The sequence below is a fragment of the Talpa occidentalis genome, unplaced genomic scaffold (assembly GCF_014898055.3).
Source record: "Talpa occidentalis isolate TD23 unplaced genomic scaffold, MPIMG_talOcc4v2.1 talOcc4.7, whole genome shotgun sequence".
In the NCBI taxonomy this organism is placed as follows: Eukaryota; Metazoa; Chordata; class Mammalia; order Eulipotyphla; family Talpidae; genus Talpa; species Talpa occidentalis.
This window is the reverse complement of record NW_023605083.1, coordinates 29,002,020-29,027,365: the sequence shown is the minus strand read 5'-3', so window position 1 is coordinate 29,027,365 and position 25,346 is coordinate 29,002,020. Positions and strand designations below refer to the sequence as shown.

The window sequence follows — 25,346 nt, the reverse complement described above, 5'->3', positions numbered from 1 at the left end:
ACCTCTCACAAATGAGCTCCTCTTCCCACTTCACTCTTATTTCTCCACTTCTCCCTCTTTCTTTTCACTATCAAGTTTTCTCTTTCCCTATTTTTTCTCCCATCTCCTTCCTCTCTCCACTGTCTCTCTTCATCACTCCCCTCTTCCCCTTCTCAATGTCTCTCTCCCCTCTCTGTCCACTTCTGCTGCTGTCCCATCTCGGGCCACTCTCTCCCTTGCACGCCCTTCTAGCTTCTCCTCTTCCCCTCCCCCTCCTTCCCTCACCAGCCACTTCTCTCCAAGCCCTTTTTTCTCTGAGGCTCCCTCTCTTTCCATCACCTCTCTCCTCACTCCCGCCTTTCCTGTGTCCACCCCACCTCCTTTTCTTTCTCTCAACTCCTCCCCCCGCGGCTATTCCCAGTGGCCATGTCTCTCCCTCCTCCCACTTCTCTCTTTGCACCATCATCTTCTCTCCTCTCTCTCTCCTCCCATGTCTCTTATTCTACACGTCTCTGTTCACACTCTCCTCTTCACTGTCTCTCCCTTTTCTCTCCCCCTCTTTTCCCTCATGCTCCATCTCTTCTCCCTGCCTTATTTCTTTCCCTAGTCTCTCTCCCCTCTCAGGTGACACAATGTCCACTGCCATCCTCTCTCCCGCCCCTCTGCTTCTCTTCCCAGTTCACTCCTCTCAGGTTTCCCCCACCTCCTCCTCTCCATTGTCCCTCTGTCTCCTCTCTCCTGTTTCTCCCGTCTCTCTTTCCCTAGTCTATCTTCTCTTCCTTGTCTCTAACTTCTCTCAGCTTATCCCCTATTCCTCCATATTTTCCTCTCTTCTAGTTCCACATGCTCCACTTTCTCCCCCTCCCTCCACCAGCACCCTCCTCCCCCTCCCCCCACGTCTCTGATTCTCCACTTCCGGCTCTTTGTTCAGACTCTTCCCTCCTTTCCACAGTCCATTGCCTCGCGCTCGCCCATCTCTTCACGCCCATCTCAGCCCGCGCTGCTTTTCCTCTCTCCACTGTCTCCTCCTCTCCCCCACCCCTTGCCTCAATCTCCCCTTTTCTCACAACTTGCTCTCCTCTCTCCACCTCTCTGTCCCTTCCCACTTCACTCCCAACCTCCTGCTTGCCTTGTCTCCTTTCCCTAGTCTGTCTCCTCTGCCACTCTCCCATCTTTTCCACTGTCTCCATCTCGCCACCGTCACCACCCGTCTCCCCTGTCAGCATCCACTTCTGTCCTCTCTAGTTCCCTAGTCCACCTCACTCTCCTTGCCTCTACCTGCTCTCTCTCCCCACCGCTCCTTTCCCTTTTATCTTTCCCCACTTCACTTTCGTCTGCCTCGCCTTCCCTTGTCTCTCATTTCTATTTTTCTCACTCTTCTCTGCATATTCCATCTCCTCTTCCTAGTCTCTAACTCGTCTCACAAGGTGTCTCCTCTGTCCACCATCTTCTCCCCTGTCTCTTTCTACTACACTCCTGCCTCAACTTCTCTCTCCCCACTTCTCTCCATATTCCTCTCTCTTCCCTAGTCTAGTTCCACACACTCCACTTTTCACCCCTATCACTCTCTCTCTCATTCTGCACTCCTCTGTGTCCACCTCTGTCTCTCTGTTCACACTCTCCCTCCTTCCCATGGTCTCTCCACTCCGCTCTCCCTCTGTTCACTTTCTCCCATCTTGCTCTCCTTTGTCTTCTCTCCATATTCTCCTGTCTCTTCACTCTTTCCCTATCTCACCTCTCTCTGTCCACTTCTCCCCCCTCAAATCTATCTCCTTTCCCATCTCTTCCACTGTCTTTCTCCAATTTTTCCTTTTCATTCTCTCACCCCTTTTCTATTTTTCCCTGTTCTCTCTCCACTTTCGCCACCCTGTCTCCCCTCTCAATGTCTACTTCTGTCCTATTTCCCTCGTCTACTCTTTCCACTTTCTCAAAGTCTCTCCACAGTCTCCTGTCTCTCTCTTCCCCCTGCCCTCTCTCACCTCTCCCTGCTCATCTTTCTCCACGTCAGACTCTCCTTCCCAGTTGCCTTCCCTGTCCTCTCTCCTGTTATTCCCTCTCATCTTCTCCCTGCCTCTTTCCACCACACTCCCCGCCTCTATCCCCTGTTGTCCCTATTCTCTCTCCACTGTCCTCCATAGTTTCCTATTCCCTCTGTATTTCTCTTTTCTAGTTCCCCTCTCTCCTTCTCCCCTTTTATTCTGTCTCAACTTCTCACCTCTCTCTCCTCTCCCATCTCTTCCCACTGTCTCCACGTTCTCCTCTCTTCCCTTCACTTTCCCTCCTGTCTCTCCAATCTCCCTATTTGATCTCCTTTCCCTCTGTGTGTCTGGCTGCTTCTCTCCTGTCTCTCCACTTTCTCTTCCCCTGTTCCCTAACCTCTTCTTTCCACTTACCTGTCTTCCCTCTTCTCTCCACACTCTCGTCTCCAAGTGCATTCAGTCTCTGAGGAAAAAAATAAAATCAAAGAGGTTGAGTATTAACAGCTCTTCAGCTGCTTCTACTGTGTTGCAGTGTAGGGAAACCTTTTTATTTTTATTAGTGAGGTAAATGTATGGAAAATACTGTATGAGTTAGAGGAATACTCACATGCTTAGATGTGTATTGCCCACCTCCACCCTACTTTTTCCCCATCCCATGTCTCCCCTCTAAGAGCCTGGATTTGGTAGTCATATTTCTAGGGTTTGGTTTTGTTTCTCTAGTCTGCATATGAGTGAAATCATGCAGTATTTGTTTTTCTCCTTCTTACTGATTCTACTAAGCATAATTCCCTCCATCTTCATCTATGTTGTGAATTTTTATTAATAGCTGAATAGTATTCCAGCGTTCTAGCGCCTGTTTCTTTCCTCTGTCTCTCTGCTTAGAAGACACCACATAGCTCCTCAATCCACTTACCAGTCCTTTGACACTTGGGTTGCTTCCATAACTCAGCTTTTGTAAATACTGCTGCAATGGAGAAAAAGGATCTCTCATCCACTGTTGGTGCAGCGTGGACAGGTCCAACCCCTCAGAAAACAATGTGGACGTTCCTGAAAATATTGAAAATAAACCATCTTATTTCAATGAAACAAAGGATTGGCTTTTTTTAAAAAAAGTAATGCAAAAACTGAGTTTAAAAAGTCAAATATCATGAAACACAAGCAGTAGAATACTCTTCAAATCCCTCAGAATCTTAGTGGTTAAAAAAAAGTCCATATTGGTAACAATATACATGGCAGAACATTAATTTATCCTGAATAGGTCAAGAATGAGATACTAGTTTTACTGGTATCTCAATTATAATTTATTTGCTATTTATATAACATACAGACTGAATAACTAAAGTAGCAATTTCTAAAATATTATGTTGACAGAATTGTCAGTACCAATTTTTTTTCATAGTATCTTGTATTATTCTGTGATGAAAATACTTGGATTAATACTTCCCTTAGATTACAAATTGGCTTTTAAGTGTATTGGCTGTGAACTAGAATATATTTCTTAAAGGATTAAGAGATGCCAAAATCCTCCCAATACAAAAAAATATTCAATAGTATACTTTATTAAATGATTCATTTAAAATGTTATGATTATTCAGAAGTCAATTTTAAAAGTTCAAAATCATGTAAACCACAGTTCATATAAACCTGACATTATAATTTAATGGGTGGACATTATGTAACTTTCTTATCACACCAACTAATGAAAATGAAGTTGATTATTTCTTTGTTCAAAATAGAGTAATAAAACTACCTCCGTTGTCTATGCATTTCATTTTGTTCGTTCATCTTGTAAATGCTATAGGACTGCAGAAAGACAGTGCTTCCATCACATCTACCTGCCTTGCTCAGTTGCTAGAATCACCTGATTTATTTTCCTTCAATTCCGACTTTGTTCTTTGATTCCCCTCCTCTCAATTGTATGCTGATAAGAACCTAATGTGCTTATGCAAATGGGACTTCTCAGTGAAACGTGGTCCCAGCACAGAAGGCAGGAAAGCCCCTCATATCTTCAGTAAGATGAGCACATTCATTCGCTGTGCCTGCTTATGGGCGTCTCATACAGCTTTCCCCCACTACCTGAAAGTAGAACATTCCTATTTGGTGAGTTCGAGTAGGTTACTTTTGGGGTCTGGGAACACTCAAAAGCTTTCCATATTAATTCATGGTAACAGTGTCTCTAGACCCTTCCAAATAAGTTACCAACATATACCAAGTAGGAATGTTCTTTCAGATAGTGGCAAAAAAACACAGCTCGCAAAGGTCTACATGAACCTATAGAGAGGCCACTGAGAAAAGGAAATCAAATTGACAGGTTATAAAGAGCACAGGGGAATAAAAGAAAACTTGTATTTGAGTGTTTCATTAATCTTCAACCAAGATCAATTGAGTCTTGACCACTCTAATACATTTCCCCTCCACCACCACCACCAAATTGGAGAACTGCATTCGGCATAGAATTTGCCAGGTTCTGTGTAATAATTGCTTTTCAAGTTAAAATAACACTTGTGCTCCAAATAATAAGTCTACAGGATTTATGACAATTGGAGGGAAATTGTTGATATGCTTGCTATTCTAGTGTGATCATTAAAGATGAACATGATGCTAGGTGTTCATTAAAAGTATAAGCAACAAAATTGGTGGGCACTGGCGAAATGCCCTAGAAACCACCAAAGTACAAGTGTACCTGGTAAGCTGCTTAAGTGGTTACAATAGTTTTCCTAGCACGCTTAGCTTAGTGCCTTCTATGCTTTCTTCCATTTTATATCATCAAACTCACATCTGATATAACATGAAAAATAAACATTTTTAGAATCAAACATCATGTAGCAGAAGAAAAAAGCTGATATATTTAAAATCTTTAACATTGCAGAATTCTATCAAAATGCAATTATCTGAAAAATAATTTTTCATTCACTGCAGTTTTGGTCAAGTCTATTGTATGTATTCCAGGATAATATTGAAGTGGCAGCAAGTAAACATGAAATCTAGGAGATTTACTTGACATAAATATTAAGGATTTTAAAAAGCCTCCATTTATTATGCCAGATATTTTATTAGATTTCCGAACTGGTTAAAAACATAGAAATTTTTATCTCCATGAGGCAGACATTAGAGTGAGCACTTTTATAAGCTGAACATTCAACTACTACTGGAGTTATTTTATCACTGGACGTAGTGGTAGTCAACCTAGCAGTTGCTATCCACCTTAGGGTTTGAATATCCTTTTTGAATGGCACTATAAGTGCAAATACTTTTCCTGAATGTAGAGAGATTAACTTGCCCTTCTATTTACTTCTAGATATTCTAAAGTATTTTTGTGCCTTCAATTTTGATTTCTTAGCTAGGCTTTAAGTTAGTCTTTAAAGGTACAGGACATGTATTTTTAGATTCTCAGAGTTCAGCTTAGAACCTCACACACAGTAGTTACTCAATAAACATTGATGATGATGGATTGGTCAGGAGGAAATTCAGGCTACAGAGAAAATAAATGTTATGAGAAAAATATAATGATAAATCTCAGTCTAGTTCACCACTTATCAAGAGTCATATTTCTGAGCTTGATCATACCACTGTGACTAGGGGAGGGGTGTTTTTTAACTAAGCTTCTAAATGTAAAACTGTTTTCTTATGTAGCAACCTAAGGGGATGAGAATTCTGCCTGTTGGCTATGAGGGCAAAGAAATGTAGAGTAATAACAGTATTGTCTCTAAACACTTTGAAAGAAGCAAGATACACCAACAATCTGATATAGGATTAGCCTTACTTTTTGAAATACAAATACCTTCCACTCTGTTAAACCAAACCTTTTCTCAATAAATAGTTCAAAACAATGAGAATGTTTACTCCTCTCATGACGAGTAATACTATGAATTCTGACATGGTAATAATGTTTTTGTCCTCCCATTAGACACGAAAACAAATATTGTTCTGTTTAAGTTAACTGTTTAACTTAACACCACCTCTTTCACTTTAAGTTAACACCACCTCTTTCACTTCATGTTATTCCCACTGCTTCACCTTCCACTACAAATCATACTAGCCTTCATTTGAACACAAGGCTCACTTCCACCAAGATGTCTTCTCTAACTTTACCTATAGTGTCATCTTCATGATTGCAACTCTCCCACAACTGTCTTCTTCCCCAACTTAATTTTAAAATGCCTTAGAAGTGGAGATGAACTGCTTGTTTCATTTCTTAACCGCTAACATAATAGTTTGCATGAACATGAGGCACTGACATGTTACTTAAAGTCTGTGAAATTTGATTTCTTCAACTCTAAATGGACTATAAAATCACTTGCTATATCTTCACATGAATTTTATGAACATGAGAGTAATTATAATTTATTAAGTTATTATTTGAGGCTATGTTCTATGATTGCATATATCAGCCCTATGATGCATATATTTTCCCTTTCTGTAGTAAAGAAACTAAGGGTTAGAACCAATATCCACGATCTCCAAAACCCAAGTAATATGATTAGTAAACCAAGTAAGATATAAGAAAATGATAGTATGTTTTTGTTTGCCAACATTGCGACTAACAATATCTCATGCCTATAGATTGAATTCAAAAACAGACTCAGTGAGAATAAAGAGAAAGCTCTTTTCTGTGTCCCTAGAGAATCTCAACTTGGATAGACTATGAAAGTAAATTCAAGAAAGAACTTGCAATGAAGAATAACTTGCACATGATTCATTTTATATTTAGATTTCTCTAAATAATTTCACCAGAATTATTTCAAATAGTTGGAAAGTTTTAGATGGGCTCATTATTTGTCTTTTCCCATATCTAGATTAACAAAATACATGCCAAATGAAAAATCTAGACAGGATCACAAGAAAGCACTTTTCATTCTATCTTGAGGACGGAAATTGTATTTGGGTAGATTTCCAACACATTAACTTATATGGTTATTAAATTTTGACATTCAATGATATCTTCAACTTTCCTTAAACTATAGATTTTCAGAATTTCATAACCTTTAAGTTCTTATATTTAATTAGAAAGTGTTCTTTTCATGTCATCTTTATATTTCAAGCCAAGCAAGTTTAATTCATTGTTCTGGTATACTTACCAACTCAGGACATTTGTTACTTATTTCTAAGGCAAGCCAAATATGACTTCATATTGTAAGCTTAAAAGCTTCCCAGGAGTGGTTCTTCCATGGAATTTATTGAACTTCTATGACTATGTTATTAGATAAGATGTATGCACAGGATGTGAGAGGAAAAGTCCAGCGACAAGAAGCCCCAATGAATCTTTTAAGAATAATACAGGAACTAGTGCTCACTGACCCTTACCACACTAGGTCGGGCTACATTCAGGCTACACTGGGGATGCAATTTCAGTAAGACAGTGTCAGGCTTGGATTTGGACATGTTGACTTCAAATTTCCTTTTGCATATTTATGTGGAAATGTCAAGCAGGCTAATGAGTATATGAGGTGGAAGGTCAGAAGAAAGATGTCTCTATTTGGATTTGGAAGGGATCTGCATAAGGGAGATAAAGTCATTGTGGGAATCACCAAAGGAGAATGTGAAGAGGAACAAATGGAGGGACCACCCCTGCATCTTGATCACTGAGTGCTTAGGAAGCATTTGAAAAGCAGCCTGCAAAGGAGACCAAAGAAGGACTGACAGGGAGGAGTGATCAATGCCAAGTACAACTGAGAGGCTGTAGAAGTGAAGAACACATTGAAGTGCTCAGGACAGATATCATTGACATTGCTGGTCAAAGCTATTTTAGAAAGATGTTGAAGGGTTGGTGAGGGAGAACTGAAAAGGTAGAGACAGAAAGCAGAAACCACTCTCTTGGAGGTTGGCTGCGATGAGAAGACATTTGGGGAGCTGAAGGGAGTCATGATGTGGGAAGTATTTTTTCCAGATGGAAAAAAGTACAATCTGTTTATATATGTTTGTGGTGGAAATGGAGGCAAAGAAAGGAGATAATTGATGAAGTAATATCTAGAGTGGCTATTTGGTGAGGAGTCCAGAGCTAAAAAGATTAACCATCTATCCCCTTGCAACTGAAGAAGTGGAAGAAATATGTATGCAAAGGGTTGGCGGCAAAATTTTGACGCTGTAGCATGTCATTTATCACTGAAACAATAATAGTAACAATAGTATCAGCACTTAATAGTCATTTAGTTCCCATAATAGCACTCAGAAATTGTTATTTTTAGTTTCACTGCCATCTTTCCCATGCTGCTGCTGGTAAAACTATGCACAAAGAGTTTAAGTAACTTGCCCAGTGTTACAGGACTAATAAAGCATGTAGCTGGGGATTAAACCTTGGCCAGCTAGCTCCCAAGACCATATCCTTATTGGTTATGCAATATGCTTCTCCATAATACTAGTAGCTGTCATTTATTTGATTTCAGATGTGCATTGTCCTATGAGTTTTAAATCTCATTTGATCCTTACAAAATCCCAGTGAGGTAGTTAAATTCATAATTAATCTCCATTTACGTGTGAAGACACAGAAGATAAAGAACCTGCATAGGATCACCCAACTAGCAAGTGTGTAGGCACAGCAAACAGATCACCTGCCCAGCAAGGAAGGACAGTGCTGGGGTCAGTCATGTGAAGAGTGAGAGATGATGGTCTCAGCCAGTGGGGCCAGGAACCAGGACTGATTTGAGTGTAGAGAAGAAATGGCAGGCCTCACAGAGGACTCAGAGGGCTAGATGTCATGAATTTATGATGCAGAAGAAAGAGAATTACACTTTGAAGCCTCCGAGAGCATGATACATTGTATCATCATCTGTTGTATTAGTTATCTATCACTGTGTAACAAATTACCCCCAAACCTAATGGCTTACAACAACATCCATTATCTTATAGTTTCTGTAGATCAGGATTTTGTGAGTGGCTTATGTGGGCACTTCTGGCTTGGGGTCACTCCTAAGGTTACAGTCAGGATTTTGGTTGGGGATGCATCATCTGGAGGACTGAACAGGGTTACAGTACCCTCTTTCAAGGTGACTTAGTCACATGGCTTTTGGTAGGAGTTCCTCACTATATGGACCTTTCCAGAAGACTGCTTTATTAACATGGCAACTGGTTCCACCCAGGTTAAGTGATCCAAGAGAGAACTAAGAGGAACCTTTTTATAATCTACTTTTTGGAAGTTAAATACAACACTTTCATTTCTTAGAAGAGAGTCACTGAATCCAGCCCAGACAGATTATTTTCAAGAATGTCTGAAGGTATTTTAAAATTACCCAACCTGACACATGATGATTTTCTAAAGCAAGTCATCTCACACCTTTCATAATTCAGGGACCTTTTCCCACTGCTAGTGGGCCTTGGTTCTGGTTAGCACAAGCCTTCCCTCGGGACTGAGCAGAAAGAGGTGAATCTATTCAAAAGGAAAGCCTGAAATAAGGATGGTGCCACTCTTCTTAGCTCATGAGTCGAAGGACACATTTTCAAAAGGCTGCAAAAAGATATAATTGTACCTCCTGGGGGCTTTAGGGGGAGTCAAACAGCTGAAGTATCTGGGCACTCTTTAGAGATGGATCCCTGGGTCTGCTGGTGTCTTGTTTAGATTCCTGAGCTGAGAGGCAGCATCTGGGTTTCAGAAAGACTCTGCTTTATACCTAGACTTACAGCTGAGTTGTCTGAATAGGAAATAAGTCATTGTCCCTGCTAGCTCAGTCCTTCCTATGCCTTATTTTATTTTTTTTCATTTTTACAGTCCCTACATTCCTTTGTCTCAGACACAGAGGTCACTTTCCACTTCTCAGTGGTAGCCCCTCATCCCCGTAGCAATGGCATGCCTGATGCCAACAGAACCTTGCCACTCCTTTTGTTTCTCACTCTTTGAACTACAAAACCCTATTTTGCTGCCTGCTGGCACCTTCATGGCCTCTGTATGTTATACAGCTCTAGGTGACTCATCTGGAAATAATCTGATCAACTGTCAGAAGGATTTTAATGTCCAGATGATCCACTTACAAAAATGACCAGCAGCAAAATCATAATATCCTCTATAAATTTAAAATTAAGCTGGGTCCTCTGTCTTTCCTCTAAATGTCTACTGCACAGGAATTTAAGACCTACATATGATTTAAAAGGAAAGACTAACAAATTACATTTGGACAAATTTAGTCAAGACACCACTTCTCTGAACTGCTATAGTTTTGACTATAAAATAAGCATGAAATGGATTAATCCACATGCAAGTGTCTATCTCAGTACCTGGAACACAGTGAGTGGCCAATGAATGCTAATTTTCTTCCTGCATAAATTATAATCATAGTGCTATCTGGAGGGAAAAGATGTCTGAAGGGGCCACACTTCTCCTACCCTGCTACTTTCCTGGGCACATTGATACCTCCCAGCATGAGATCTGGGACTGTGAATGACCTGTAATAGATGACTGAAAAGCCTGACCTGGTTCAATTCAGTTGCATTTAGAAAGAAGTCCCAGGTAACCAAACTGCCCTTGTATTGTAGAAAGTACCACTAAATAGAAGACACCCCATAACAGGAGAGAACCACTTTTATGTAGCTGATACACCTGGAAGGACATTGTTCTGTACTAACTTGGGAAAAAGTAAATGTGCTTTTTAACACAAGCTGTCCTGACTCAATTTCAAAGGCAGAAAACCTAAAAATTACAATCAAGTTTTCTATAGATGAAAAAGCTGTCTCCAAGACTTTTCTCTTAATTAATACAGTTTGAACATTTATTGTGAGAGATCATATAGATGGCAAGATTATGTATCTTCTGAAGCCAGCATACTACTTATCACATACTCATCCTTACGAAATAATCAGTAAGTAAATGAATGAATTAGAACCTTGCCCAAGGTCACAAATTAGTTACTCAAAGCTAGAACTACCATCTCCTAATATCCCACTAAGTGCTCCTAGATTAGACCAGAACAATCATAAATATAGGTAGGATGAGGAACAAGCTGGTATCCTGGGTAACTTTCAAGTGACAATTTTAAGCCCATCCAAGGAAAACAAACGCAGGCCTCAGCACATAAAAATATTCCATTTTTCCAGATTGTCTCTGGTCACTCCCCTCCTGGCAGTGATCATGATGCAAGAATTGGCTTCGTTAGCCCTTATAACACTGCCTACTTCACTGTAGAGAGCTTCTTGGTTTCATAACCAAGATACACAGAGTCCTTAGGACCAGGATTTTACCAATAAGCCAGTACAAGGTAGAGTACCATGTATGAAAAAAAATAAAGACATCTCTTATCTACACTTCAGGGACAACAAAAACAAAATGTCATTACTTAAAGGTATTCTAGTCATGATACCTGAAAGCAGTTAGTGTCTAAAAACCATTTCTAAGCAAATTTCTCATATACTTACTAATACTTTGTACATACATACACACACACACACACACACACACACACACACACACACACTGTTCTACTTATCAAGCATGGAAGATCACTTAATAGGTGGGCTTTTCAAACACAACCCAGTCTTTCTCATCCCAGATTTTTCATCTAAATTACAAAGCACAGCAAATCATTAGAGTGAATCTCTTCTCTATTCTCCCAAGGATAGATAGTACATGGTCTGGACCATCTTATGTTCTTAAGAAAGAAGGTGATCCACTCTATGCAGTGCACACTGCAGGGCATTCAACACTGGCTGAAAAACATGCCAGAGTAATTTCATGACTGCTGGTCACGAACATGTCACAAGTGTTCTTATTACACATGAACCTGCACATGTACGTACGTACGTGTATACACACACACGCACACACTTTCCCCAAAATGTCCTGCTTTATGAGCTCTTAACAAAAGGAAATGCTTTACCTCTAAAATGTTGCTAGAGGGGAAAAAATCATTTATATTCATGTGCGGAAAAAGACATTTTTTTTTTCTGTTTGAGAAATGTAACAGAAAGATCAGCAAATCTTTTGTAGATATGTAAATTGTTACTCAAGCCAAAATAGCCTGTTGTTATGTTTGTTATGAAGAATATGAAGTACGCTTTATAGACAAGTTAGACCAAAATGCCTTCCTCTGGAATACTTGGTAAGTTAGTTCCAACTTTGCAATTAATCAACAGATAGTTCTCAAACATCACCCTTTTAGACGGTCTGGGAGGACTTAGCAAAGAAAAAACACTTTGCATATTTTGCCAACTGATTGCTAATTATTTTTCTTCACTTACATTGATTGATTTAAATCCCTGGTATAAAACAAATTGATGATTTGTCTCATCATTTATATTTGGTCACTAGTTTGCAGTTGGAATTCTAGAGTATATTTCATAATAAAGCAGTGTTTCAGAAGGAATTCTCACTTGGAGGCTGCCAGCTAGGAGTCAGGCTTGGCGCCAGGTACTTTGTACATATAAGCTCATCGAATCCCCCTGAGTTTGATGGTTTCCTCATTTCCCTCTTCCAGGATAAAAAATGTGACTCAGGTTCACACAGCCATTGGAAAAACCAGGATTCAAACAGATTTCCACAGCTCCTGTATTGGGCTTGTACCAGGACTCAGCTTTATCTTCACCCATGCTGATTTGAGATGAAATCAGGACATTTTATTTTTTCAGATGTCTAGCCCCTATTTTTTCAGCAATTTCTGCCAAAACGTGAACACCTTTAACTTTTCTTCACATAGAAAAAAAATGAGAAGCAGTAAGAAATGATACTTCAAAGTTGACCCTTTTGCCATGACAGGTTCAAATGTACAGTATTCCCAAAGAACTGGGGCTCTAGGTTTCACAAGAAAAGACAGTAGAAACTCAAAAAGCTGAAGTACCATTGTCCTTAGAAAACAGTGGTAGAGAAAACAATTTGTTTTCTCAAAATTGTTACATAAAATAAAATATAGTCAGATGATTTATTATGTTCATTTATTCTCAGATTGTACTGAGTATATCACTTGGGCCAGAATCATTTCACTCCTTTATTCACTTGAAAATTTCACTGATAATCCTTAATTAGGTTCTCAGGAACTGAAATACTTGTCCTCAAGTCTCAGCTGGAACAAATGTCTAGGGTTCACTATCACATGTAACCTCCAGAAATCCACTGTCCCCTGCCTCCCACAGAACTACTTTGGGAATTCCTCCTCCTGGCATGGAGCCTTGGAGGAGCTGCGTTCGGAAAGAGGGAACAATAACTAAAGCATTTTCCTTTTGTACAAAAGCACAGTGCAGAGCCACTTTAAGAATAGAGAAAGTCATTCTGCTAAGCCTCTTTCAACAAAGCATTAATATTTATCAGCTTGCACTCTGCTGTAGAATGAATGTTTTATGAACAAAAATGAGTAACAATAAAATGGGAATCTCAACCACAAGCAACCTACTTCTTCCAGAGATAAAGAACCCAGGATGGGGTGAGCAAACCACTGTCTCTCTTTTGGGGGAAACTCATTCACTCATCTAAACAAAGGAGTAATTGAATACTGTTCCATGTGATTACTGGAAACAATAATCAAAAGGCATGGGTTTCCTTAATAAGAGACTACTAAAATGAAGCTACAAATGATTGTTATCTTAATGGTACATTAACAAATAGGACATATAGCAAAAGGACCAAAGGATATTTCAAAAGCTCAGAGTTACACATTATAAATTTAGATTAAATTCTCAAAGGATTCAGAAAAGGATTTTTTTTCCCTTCAGTTTTGAACAAAAGCATGTCTGTCTAAACAGTTTTCCTATTTATTCATTCACTGTTTATCAAGTAGATTCTGTTTGCCAGGCACATTCAAATGTGGGGTTTTGAAATCAGCATTGAGGTCTAAAATTTAACTTTCACAAGATCTTTACTACTGAAGATTGCCCTTGTCAAATCACTTTGTAAGTCTTCTAACAAAACTAGTCATTCTTACTGGAGATTTTTATGGTGAACTATTTCATACTGAAAATGAACAAGAGCCCCCCAACTCCATAATAAATGGATACACCACACAAAGGCACAAAAATAAAAACCCAGTGGCATTTCTTTTCTATCCTGTCAATTTCAATGATTTCAGTACAGGGATAATGTCTTGGGTGATGTAACAATGAGCTTGATGAATGGTCCTTTTCATCCTCTTGGGAGACATTTCTTCCTAAATATTTTAAAAGTAGATTTTCAGCACATCATCTTATTCCAACAATATCCAAGCAAGCTAGCAATGGGGAATAAGGCAGACCTTGGTGTGAATTCTGGTTGTGTGTAGTGAACTTTTAGATTACCTACTTCACCTATTTGTGTAAATATAACAGCATTTACCCTGTAAGATTGTTGCAAGAAACATAGATAATATAAATAACAAGCTCACATTAGTTTTTGCTTTTATTTTTGTATCAATACTTAGTAAGACCACACAAAGAATTGCTGGTAGTATAATTCACAATGAAATTCAAATTAAGGACAGAATAAAGATAAATAAGATAGAGATGAGCATTTTGGGCCTGATTCACATTAGTTTCATGAAACAGTTATTTTTACATTCAATATTTCCACTTAAGTGTCTGATAAGAGATATATTGGTTTTAAATAGTAGACCTAAGGTTACTATCTGACTTGAACAGAGATCACCCCCACACCATCCAGTCCCCACCATTCTCCAGAATCAAGATTGTTCTGCTCTAGTATAGTGCCTATTACAGTAAGGACATCATGAAGAAGAGAAGGAAGGAAACAAATTACATTTGAAAAATAGCTTTGGTTCACCAACTAAAAAAATCAACCTCAAAATGAAACAATCATTCACACAACAGTTTTTTAGTGCAATGAAAGCATGAATTCTGTTATTATAGAAGCCCAGGAAATAAAAATATAATCTTTTCAGCATAATCTTACTTTGAACGAAACATCTACCACAAATGTTGCCTCTCCACATGTTGACCATACTTTCACCAAATTAAAGAATGGATTTCCCTTCTCTATTTCCTCTCTCCTTCCCAATTCTCCTTTTCACCTTGTTTCCTTTTTTCTGACTTCTGACTCTTTCCTGCAGGTTGTCCGGCCATACCAGACCATGTCCAACCCCATGAGCAAGCTCACTGTTCTCAACAGCATGCATTCCCACTTCATTCTGGCCGACAATGGAACCACTGGGAAATATGGAGCAGAGGTGAAACTTAGGAGACAACTGGAAAAGCATATTTCACTCCAGAAGATAAACACAAGTAAGTAGGCTCTCATTCCCACTGCCTTACATCCTAGCAAGTGTGCCATTCAGCAGTATGATAAAAACTTGAACCTATTTCAACATGGATCATTATTTGTGACAGGTCAGTAGTTAGAATCAGAGGAAGTTGTCTGGAGGAAGACGCTTGTAAAAGTGGTTACACTATAGTGGCCTCGAGCTCACATATTAGGCATGAAAAATTCAACCCTGTCTGGGGTTTGTGAATAAGGTTTTTCTCTAAATTTTACCTACTTCCGACACAAAATACTCTGAGGCACCCAGAGAATTTGCTTTTATTTATTAGTCTATTTTTGGTGGCTTAAAAAATTCGTATTTTGATCTTGGCACAGATTTGGCTGTACAAAGACATTTCAAGCGAACTGCCATTCTCTGAGCTTGAGCACCATGTGCAGACATCTTGACGAAACATTAATTTTGTCTCTTAATGTTATATATGCATTCATTGTCTCTAGATATGTACTTAGATAGGTACATATGTATGTATGTGTCCCACATACTACACATCTATGTTTGTACTAAAATAATCTCATTAGTACTTGTGTGTTTTGTAAGTGGCTCACATTTAGATGTGATAGAGGTATTAAAGTAATCTAGAATCCTTCTTCACAAATTAAACTTCAGTTTGTTTAAACAGAGTAACATCTGAGGTTTGATGATCAGCTCGAATAGTAGTAATTGTACCTCCCACCAGGGAAACTTGGATCTAATTGATTCAACGTTCAAAGTATGGGATTCCAAACAAAGAAGTTTCTCTTTAGACAGTAGTTTTCAAAAGCTCTGTGGGCCAGTATTCCAAAGGGCTTTTCTCTTCTCCAGTCTTTCCTCTGTATCTGTCACAAATGGGTCTTCCTGCCTAAACTCACCTTTGTCACAGAGCTGGGATGTTCTGCCTACCAGTTTACCATTTCTTTTTTCCAAGCCTCTCTTTTCTGGTTCCACCTTTCAGGAACTACTACTATTTAGGCAGCCGAGTTTCATGCTTTCATCTTTTTCACAGGGAAGCCTGGGATAATAAATGTCGGCGTAGGCCTAAAGTCAAAATTGTATTAGGAAACCCTCTTTCTTCTAAGAATTCCCAACAATTTTTGAAGAGAGAAAGGATGGCACTACTCCAAGGTAGACATCTTTTGGAAAAAGAGTAGAATGACTAGAAAATTGATCCCAAGACAAGCAGACACTAGATGTAACAAAGCACCATACCGAGAGATGGTAGGTTTTTAGTGCCAAAGTTGAATTTTATTATTTTATTATATTTTATATGTTATGTACTTAATCAATTTAGGTTTTTATAGGCTATATAAACCTTTCTTCCACCATAAGATTAAGAATGAAATCTTAAATAGGAGTGACCTGAACTCTGAAAGAGATGGAGCCAGGAGGACAGGGACTAAATTTTGGGTCAAGTTCAGTACTGAGAAATGAGACAAAATCTGTCCAGAAAAGCATAGCATATTTTTGTACCAGGCCCTTGTAGCAACTGGCCCAGTTGTCCACGGTGTTAGGAGGAGAGCTGGGTGTGTGGTAGTGTGAGCTGCACACCCAGCCCAGGTGGGGCCAGCAGGAGTTAAAACTCAGCCAGGGCAGTTTGTCAGGCCTTGAGCCTTACAGGCTGGCCCAGGAAAGGCAGCTTTATTCTAACTGTTCATGCATATTTAATTATGTATGCACCTCAAGGGGCCCTTCTCCAAAGCTCACAGCAGTACAAAATGTGGGGGAGGCCCAGGGAGACTCGAGGACAATGGCCCGGCCTCAGAGAGGAGCAGACACCAGCAGTGGAGAGTCAAAGAGCAAGCGAAGGCAGATGGTGAGGACATCAGGGCTGCCACTGCAGCCCAGGGCCTGCACACACTGCTTCCCATTAGTGCAGACGCTGGCTCCTTGCTGGATGATCAAGGCATGTCGCAATACAGCAGCAGGTTGACTAGTAAGGACACAGTCAAGGGACTAAGATAGTAAAGAGGCCAGCCCCAGGTGCCAAGCTGATGCTAAATATCTAAAAAGCTGTCTTAAAAATCCTGAAATGCTGCAAGTCTACAGCAGGATTAGGCCAAGCATTTGGAGTAGAAGCTGAGCCCCCAGAGTGGGTTAAGGGACAGTTAGGAAGGGATGGAGGCAGAGGGAGCTGGATGGTCACTGCAGTCATCGTCATTTCTGAACATAATTTTCTTCCTTGCTTTGGGACTGTATTTGAGGCTTCACTAAAATCCACAAGCTCACATTCAGTGAAAAGACATGGGAGGAGAAAGGTTAACAAAGCTCACCAGAGATCCCTGAGGTCACAGGAAGTTGCAAGGCTCAGGGTTAGGAATTTCCCCAGGAGCTATAGTGAATGATGTCATGAGTTGGCTTTTTCTCCAGTCCTTCCCTGAACTTCCTTGTGGGAGGGAGACCAACTCAGCTTACCCAAGACTTTCCCAGAGTTAGCATTTAGTCTTGTGTTCCAGGCCCCTTGGGGCCCAGCAAACAAGATGGCAGGTCACCCTTCAAGTGAGGGTCTCCTCAGTCATTAGGGTCTCATCTTACTGCATTCACCCCACAAAGCAGGGAGGGCAACAGGCACCTTAGAGCTCAGGAGTAGCCCAGACTCCCAGAAAAAGGACAAGACCTCAAGCTCTCCCTTTAGTCAGCAGCACAGAAAAGTGTCACTGACAACACAGACCCTTCAGAACAGGAATGAGACAGGAGGAGCAAGAGTGGACCTGGTTATAATGTTAAACAGCAGAAGAAAGAATACAAGCCTCTCCTAGGATCCCCAATCAATATTTTAGGACAATTCTGCTTTCCAATCCGGATGCTATTTTTTTCTTTTATCATAATTAGCAGTAATGTGGTTCTTCCTATATATATAAAAAAAAGTGTAAGTTCAGTCTAAAAACACCATTTCCTTTCTCATTTCCTTCTTCAAAAGTTTAGGAAGCCTAGGATACAGCAGTGGAACTCGATTTTGAGAGGTCCCAGTTTAGCCTCCTGAAAATGATACACTACACTGTAATGCACACACCCCAACAACACTGGTCACCATTTATTACACTTGGGGTGACTGGGGAGATGTCTGAATACACTCAGCAATTTCCTCATGCAAGTGCCATTCCTCCTCATTGCTTAGGGGTGACCTGCTTCCCAATGGAACTTTTCAACAAGTCTCTTACATAAATGACATAATTTTCCAAAGAATACTTCCCTTAACTATGAAGTGACTCCCACTCAGGAGACCTTTACACCCTTTCTCATCAACTTGCCAATGATTCATAATAATGTGTTACAGCACCAGTGTCTCACATTGTCCTCAGCATTCTGCATCCATTATCTCATTCTCCCCGCCCCCCACTCATTCCTGCTGTCAGCGGTCAGTCCCTGAGGATTGCTATTAGTCACTGAAGGGCTTTCTGTTTAAAGGACAATCCTTTCAGATGTGAGAGGTTACCTACTGTGAAACACTCTCCATTTGCAGTTTTCTACACTTTCAATTTACCATGCACAATGTCAAAAAATACTGAGCATTCCTTCAAATAAATATTTCTAAAACTCCTATAGGGACCAGTCATGGTTAAGGTCTAGAACAGCAGCAACAAAAATTAAATTTAAAAACTTAAAATTTAAAAACTTAAATCAAGAGGGACAGAGTAATGAGTGAAAAAGTAAAATAAATACATGCTGCCTGGTGATAAAGTTTAAGAACAATGAAGCAGAGGATGGCATGTGCATGTGCACACTTGTACACGTGCCTACATATGCGTGACGGGAGGACGGTGCAGTCAGGAGTGGCCACTCTGAGGAGGTGACATGCAAGCAGAGTGCTGAATGAAGCCAGCGGCCAGCTATGGAAAGATCATGCTGGGGACAGAGCAGGTAGGACAAAGACCCCAGGTGTTCAAAGAGGAACAAGAAGACCTTTGTAAAGAGTTGGATTTTATTCTAACAGAGTTCTCATCTGGCAGGTTATAGGATCTCCCTTATGATTTGAAACACCACTCTCTTGTGTATAGAGATCAGGCTGAGGTCCAGGGCATGATTAAAAGCAGCAAGATGCTTTTTTCTTTTTTTATTATTTTTTTAATTTTATATATTTTTACATCATTTTTCATTTTTGCACAATGTATGCATTTTAGGAAACTTTCAATAATACAGGTGAGAGAGGACAGTGGTTTGGATTAGAATGGCAGCCACAGGGGCTTTCCTGGTGGCGCAGGGGTTAAAGCCACAGAGCTATCAAGCTATTGCCAGCCACTGCAGCAGTTCATTTCCCAGCTGGCCAGGTTGCTAACCCACATGGCACAGCAGACCTCTCCTGTCTCACCCACTGCTCCCCTCAGTCTATTTCAGTAGATCTGTCTGCTCTGCTCCCTGCTCTGTCTCTGGTGAATCCTCTCACTCACACCCCCACACACCTCTGGCCTATACCCCAGTTTTCGTATGTATAAATATATAAATCTTTAAAAAAAAAAAAAATGGCGGCCACAGAGTAGTAAAAAAGGGACAAAGTAGAAAATGCATTCAGACCGAGGTTCCAAGAAGTGGTTAGTGAATTATCACAGGTGACCCACAGCTTTAGTATTGCCAAGCATCCCATACAGTAAATTTGAACTATTTTAATAAGCAAAGGCCCATAATAAATAATTTCTTGTATCTAGTCATATATACATATAAATGAATCAACTTTGCACATCAATGGAACATAGCTGCTCTAAAAACACGATAGTTGAAAGACTAAATACCAAGGTACTACTCCAGAAAGTAGCATATAGTAGCCTAGTGAGGCTTTAAAATCTCACAAGCATGTTTTATATACATCTTATTGTGAAAAAAACTAACAAAACTACAGATAAACTAAACACAAATACTCATAATATAACAAACCCTAGAAATCTGACTGCAGGCTATCAGTGGGGCAGGGTATGGAGTGGGAGCAAAGGGGGCCTGGTGGTTTATGGGGGAGGATTACTGGGGCCTTGGTGGTGGGTTTGGTAGCATACATCTGACAAGTGTGAACTTGACCTCAAAAATCATAAACAATGCTGTATGTAGCACCTCAGTAAAAAATATATACAAATTTTTAAATATATAAAATATACACAAATTTTAAACCGTCTACAATTTTTAAAAATCCACCAAAAATGTCAGAGAATATCACAATAACCCTCTGTAACCATTACCCGGTCTCTACATTTATCAGTCTATGGCTAATTGTGCATACACACACACAGAGAATTATATCCCCATGGCAGTCACTATTGATAACACCCATTTTGCAATATTAATTGGTGGGGTTCTCTGGGTAGGTTTAGATGTCCACAAGTGGTGTTTTTGCTACTGTCAGGGTTTGCTTGATGCAGAATTTGATGCTCTGTTCATCATTTGATACTCTATGTGTATACACACACACACACACACACACACACACACAGATACCAGGATTATATTTTATATGTATCTGTGTATATAGCTTCACACACACACTCACTCACTCACACACACACACCCCCACCCCACCCCTTGTGTATATATATATGTACATCCTCCTCTGGGTAATTTTCAAGAAAACCAGACAGCATATTTCATCCACAACTATATAAGTACCAAAGCACTTTTTAAACTTGTGCTGGCCACATGTAAAGTAGACGTTTTAAGTCTTTTCTGTCCTCAGTAGCAACATAATGGTAATTATTATTTCAAGAATTCTTCAGCAATTGTTTCCAAAAATCAAAATTAAGAACTGCATTACTGCATGTTAAAAATTCACCAAAAAAATTGTAAAATATGTATGCTAGAATCACGTACTACTCTTAGCTAGCCAAAACACATTTAAAACCAATACTATCTTGCAATTCTTAAAAAAGGCAGATTAGAAAAAATTCCCAGCAATGATGACTTTCTTTTAAGAGCTTGAAGGGAAAAAAATAACATTTGGAAGGATGGAAGTGTGTGCTGGTTGCTGGGGATATGAGCTGAAAGACACAGAGAAACTCAGGGGTTTTGGTCCTCATGTCTATGACCTTAGGCAAATAACTATATTTCTCTTTGATTTGTTTCTGCATCTGGGAACAAGGGCTAATCATTGCTCACAGTGTTGTGATTTAATGAGGCACCATATGAAAGGATTCTAGCATATGGCAGTTCAGAAACACCGGTTCCTATCCCGCCTTCCTGGCTGTACAGCAGTTCTCCAGTGGGGACCCGGTCTTGTGTTTATACAGTCGGCTACCATTGTTCCAACTGAGAACTAGACCCCTCATTTGAAGCCCACCAGAATCCAGGTATTCATCAGAACATCTTCACCACAAGTTGTTCCCGGCTTGCTTATTAAGAAGAAGCTGTGTATCCCTGTCGTTACAGGAAGGGTCCAGAGGGGAAAATGAGGCTCAAAATTATATTCTGGAACATGTAACAAGCTTCTGTTAACATTACTTACTAGTGTATAACTGGTTTACATTCTTGGTCACTGCAGTAACAACCAGAACTCTTTTGTTTTTCTATGCTATTGAGAATAGATCCTAAACAGTAGTTTTTCCTCCTGTCTGAGTAAACTGACAATAAGAAGAAAAATTAATCTTTTTTTAGAGATCTGATCCATTTCAATGTCTTGGAGTAATGACTGAGTATGTCAGCTAGCATTGTTGAGTACCCTGCTTGTTGGAGGTGCCTGAAATTTGGCTAAATGTGAACTGGCCCAGAATATATCTTAAACGTTTTTGATTTGGGCTAGTATTTTTCTTCTTGTAATGTTATCATTTTATTCAAAGGGGAGCTTGGAGAAGAGGACAGAAATCTAGTTCTCTTTCTACTCCATCTGATTAGTGTTATTCCTTTGTGTGTGAATTTTAAGTTTGGCTAAGTGCAAAGTTTTATTTGGATTGCATATCTAATTTTATTATGAAGATCAACTGTGGTTGTACGAAATTGCATCCCCCTACTATAAAGTGAAATCTATGTCAGACTAAATCCAGTGTACAGAATTATATCCCCGTGGCAGTCACTATTGATAACACCCATTTTGCAATATTAATTGGTGGGGCTGTCTGAGTAGGTTTAGATGTCCGCAAGCGGTGCTTTTGCTACTGTCAGGGTTTGCTTGATGCAGAATTTGATGCTCTGTTCATTGTTGCCCCCAAGTAACCACTGACATTTGAGCTGTCCTCATCTGATGAAGCCACCCAGAGTACTTTTCTCTAAAGCAGCAAATTAAAATAGGTTTGGCATTTCTAAGTAAACAAGTAGCAGAAATGATTTCAGAATCCATAAAACATAATCAAACTTGGTATTTGAGGATATTGCTATTTCGAGTTCTCTGGGGAAAAAATATGTTTTATTATGCAATCCCTAAGCCAAATACCTATTCATACATGATTGTATGCTTACTCACACAAACTAATAAAAATAATGATGGTAACAATATCTTACCATCTTTATAAACATTATCTTGCCATCAATATCTTATCTTATATCATTATAAAGAATATCCTCTCTGATAACTAATGCTTTCTTATGGGAACAAATATTTTCCCTTTCTTCTGACTTGAGTCATATGTGAGCCCCATGATCATGACACTATCTGGAGAGCACCAACTCTGGTCAAAGCCCATTTGTTACAGCAGATTTTGTGTTGAAAAGCTCATCTCCGGGAGGTGCTACACACCAATTTAAAGTATATTATTTCAGTGAGGAGCCCAATATTGAGGTTAACCCATCTGAAGAACACTAGTTAAGAAATTATACTTAATGAGGCCAGTAAATTAGTTATGGAGAGACAACTACAGAAAACAGGATATTTAATGAGGCCTAGTTCCTAAAGCTGTCTTCAGAAACTCTACATGCCCTGGAGATCATCAGAGTTTCTTAAAGGGATAGCAAAAAATAATTTTGACAGCCCAATGTCAGTCATGTCCCTGTATTTCAACACCTTTGCAGAGTGGAAACATCACTAGTAGAAAGTGGGTGGGAGGGTTTTTCTTATTAAAATTTCTCCTCTAGATGATTCTAAATAGTCCAATACAAAATCTACAAAAGGTGACTTAATAATGGTAAATTAATCATTTACAATATTAACAGAATAGACTCATCACAGCATCACAGTAGAAAAAAAAATCATTTAAGTGTCACTACCATTTCACACTCAAGAAAAACATAAAGCATGTTGTTCCAGTGAAATTTTCATCAACAGAAAGAAATTCTTGTAACAGCATCACTTATATCCTAATTCTTGTACCACCATTTTTCATGAGATCATTCCTAAACTTGGTTGTACTAGTTCTCAATGAGATGACACTCCCTGGTGTAGGAGGCATTAAAAATATCAAAAGTGTTTGGGGCTGACATACTATCCGGTGTGCCTATGCCACAGGGGAGGAGGAGGAGTGTCACTATTCTACCATGTATATGACAGCTTCCCAGAAGAACTGCCTGGCCCCATTGCCAACCACATCCCTCAGGAAACACTACCAAGTGTGTTTGAATATTTTTTTTAAGCTTTCCAGTATATTTGCTTCAGCAGGGCCACACCCTTCCAAATCTTCTATCCTAGTTTAAAGACATACGTAGCAGCAGTAGCAATAATGAACCAGCAGTGAGAGTCAAAATATTTAACAACCCATAAAGACTTTGGTAGCCTAAATCTCCAGCACAGACTGAATGTCAGCTACTATCTCCTCCAGATCCTATCACGTGTCATTGGGAAGTTCTTCCTTACATCTAACTTCATTTGCTCTGACTGTTATCTCTAGATGAGGACCGAAGTGTTTGTCAGTGTTCAAGTTCTCAGCACATTTGAGCAATATCAATGGACTTGAATTGTCCTGTCTCTGTCATACTGGCTCTAAGGAAGCTGTTTTTGAGACACATCAACCTGCTTAACAGTCAGGGCTCACTCATGAAATAAATTGGAACAGAATTCCCAACCCAACAGCACCTGCTCTCAGCAGCGCTGCTTTCTTTGTTTCCGTCTCAGTGACTCCAGGAATGTACTCAATGCTGGGAGTTCCCTGTCAAGGTCGTTGATGTTCACAGAAATCCTACAGTCCACAGCTACTAGCTGATATGGGGTAGAGGCAGAAGCCCAGAAATGCGGTCATCAGAATTCCTTGGCCAGGCATATTTTTTATTTTTTTAAAGATTTATTTTATTTATACAAGAACTGGGGTACAGGCCAGATGCGTGGGAGGGTGAGAAGATTCACCAGAGACAGAGTGGGGAACAGAACAAGCAGACTGACGAAATACACTGCTGAGGGGAGCAGCGGGTGAGACAGGAGAGGTCTGCTCACCATGTGGGTTGCTCTGAGGCCAGATGGGATCAAACCGGCACTGCAGAGGCTGCAGACAGCTTCACATTGCTGCGCTCAACCACCTGTGCCACCAAGGAGGCCCCAGGGATATTTTAATCAAATCAAAGTTCTAGTAGTCACAAGTTCAAAATTGAATACAAATAGAACTCTTGTTTTTAATCTGTAAACTACTGAGAATTATTCTGGAAATAAAGGAGCAGAGTAGTTATAAAATGTTGAGTGAATAAATAAATTCACAAAATAAAGCACTATGAAGCAAAGCTTTATAAAAATTCACATTCCGGGCCTCCCTGGTGGTGCAGGCAGTTGAGCACCACGCTGTGAAGCTATCCGCAGCCTCTGCAGGGCAGGTTCAATCCCAGCCGGCCGGCGAGAATCCCACATGGTGCAGCAGACCTCGCCTGTCTTGCCCGCTGCTCCCCTCAGCAGTGTATTTCAGTCAGTCTGCCTGTTCTGTTCCCCGCTCTGTCTCTGGTGAATCCTCTCACCCTCCCGCGCATCTGGCCTATACCCCAGCACTTGTCTAAATAAAAAAATTTAAAAATAAATCTAAAAAAATAAAATAAAAATTCACATTCCATTTCTGCTGTCTTTCACAGAATGTAATCAACCACTTGCATGTATTAGTAAGTTTTATTGTTAAACTAAAAAGTCAACTTACCCTGAAATTTGACATAGATAGTTTAGATAGGCCAAACCTGAGTAGGCAACAGTAGCACAGAGAGGGCAGCAGATGATAAAGGAAGGTATGAGATGTTTCACTAATGAGAATTTCTTCTGGAGAGTTTTCCATTTGGGAGTAACCTAGACATCCACACAGGAAAAGGCTAGAGTTGGCATGAGGCCTCTTGGTTCCATGCCCATGATCGACATTGCAAATCTAGCATGACACTTTCCCTTCTGAGCCTGGACACAACTCAGAGCCACATCTCATGTGTAGGAATACAAGGTCTGCTGCTGTAATGA

At 39.8% G+C, this 25,346-nt stretch overlaps 1 protein-coding gene and 1 long non-coding RNA gene across 13 annotated transcripts in view; one reads left to right on the top strand and one right to left on the bottom strand.

Annotated features, from left to right (window-relative positions):
* Positions 1 to 25,346, top strand: part of TRPM3 (transient receptor potential cation channel subfamily M member 3) — a 512,968-nt gene that overhangs the window by 285,165 nt on the left and 202,457 nt on the right. For all 12 annotated transcript variants that reach the window (XM_054689399.1, XM_054689395.1, XM_054689398.1 and 9 more), the window contains exon 6: positions 14,909 to 15,080. In XM_054689399.1, the coding sequence (XP_054545374.1) occupies positions 14,909 to 15,080 (172 nt within the window). The remainder of the gene's footprint in view (positions 1 to 14,908; positions 15,081 to 25,346) is intronic.
* LOC129144889 (uncharacterized) overlaps positions 2,378 to 25,346 on the bottom strand; it is a 90,689-nt gene continuing 67,720 nt past the window's right edge. The window contains exons 6-7 of the long non-coding RNA XR_008549690.1: positions 2,872 to 3,005; positions 2,378 to 2,421 (exon numbers count right to left, since the gene is read on the bottom strand). This is a non-coding gene — a long non-coding RNA (uncharacterized LOC129144889). The remainder of the gene's footprint in view (positions 2,422 to 2,871; positions 3,006 to 25,346) is intronic.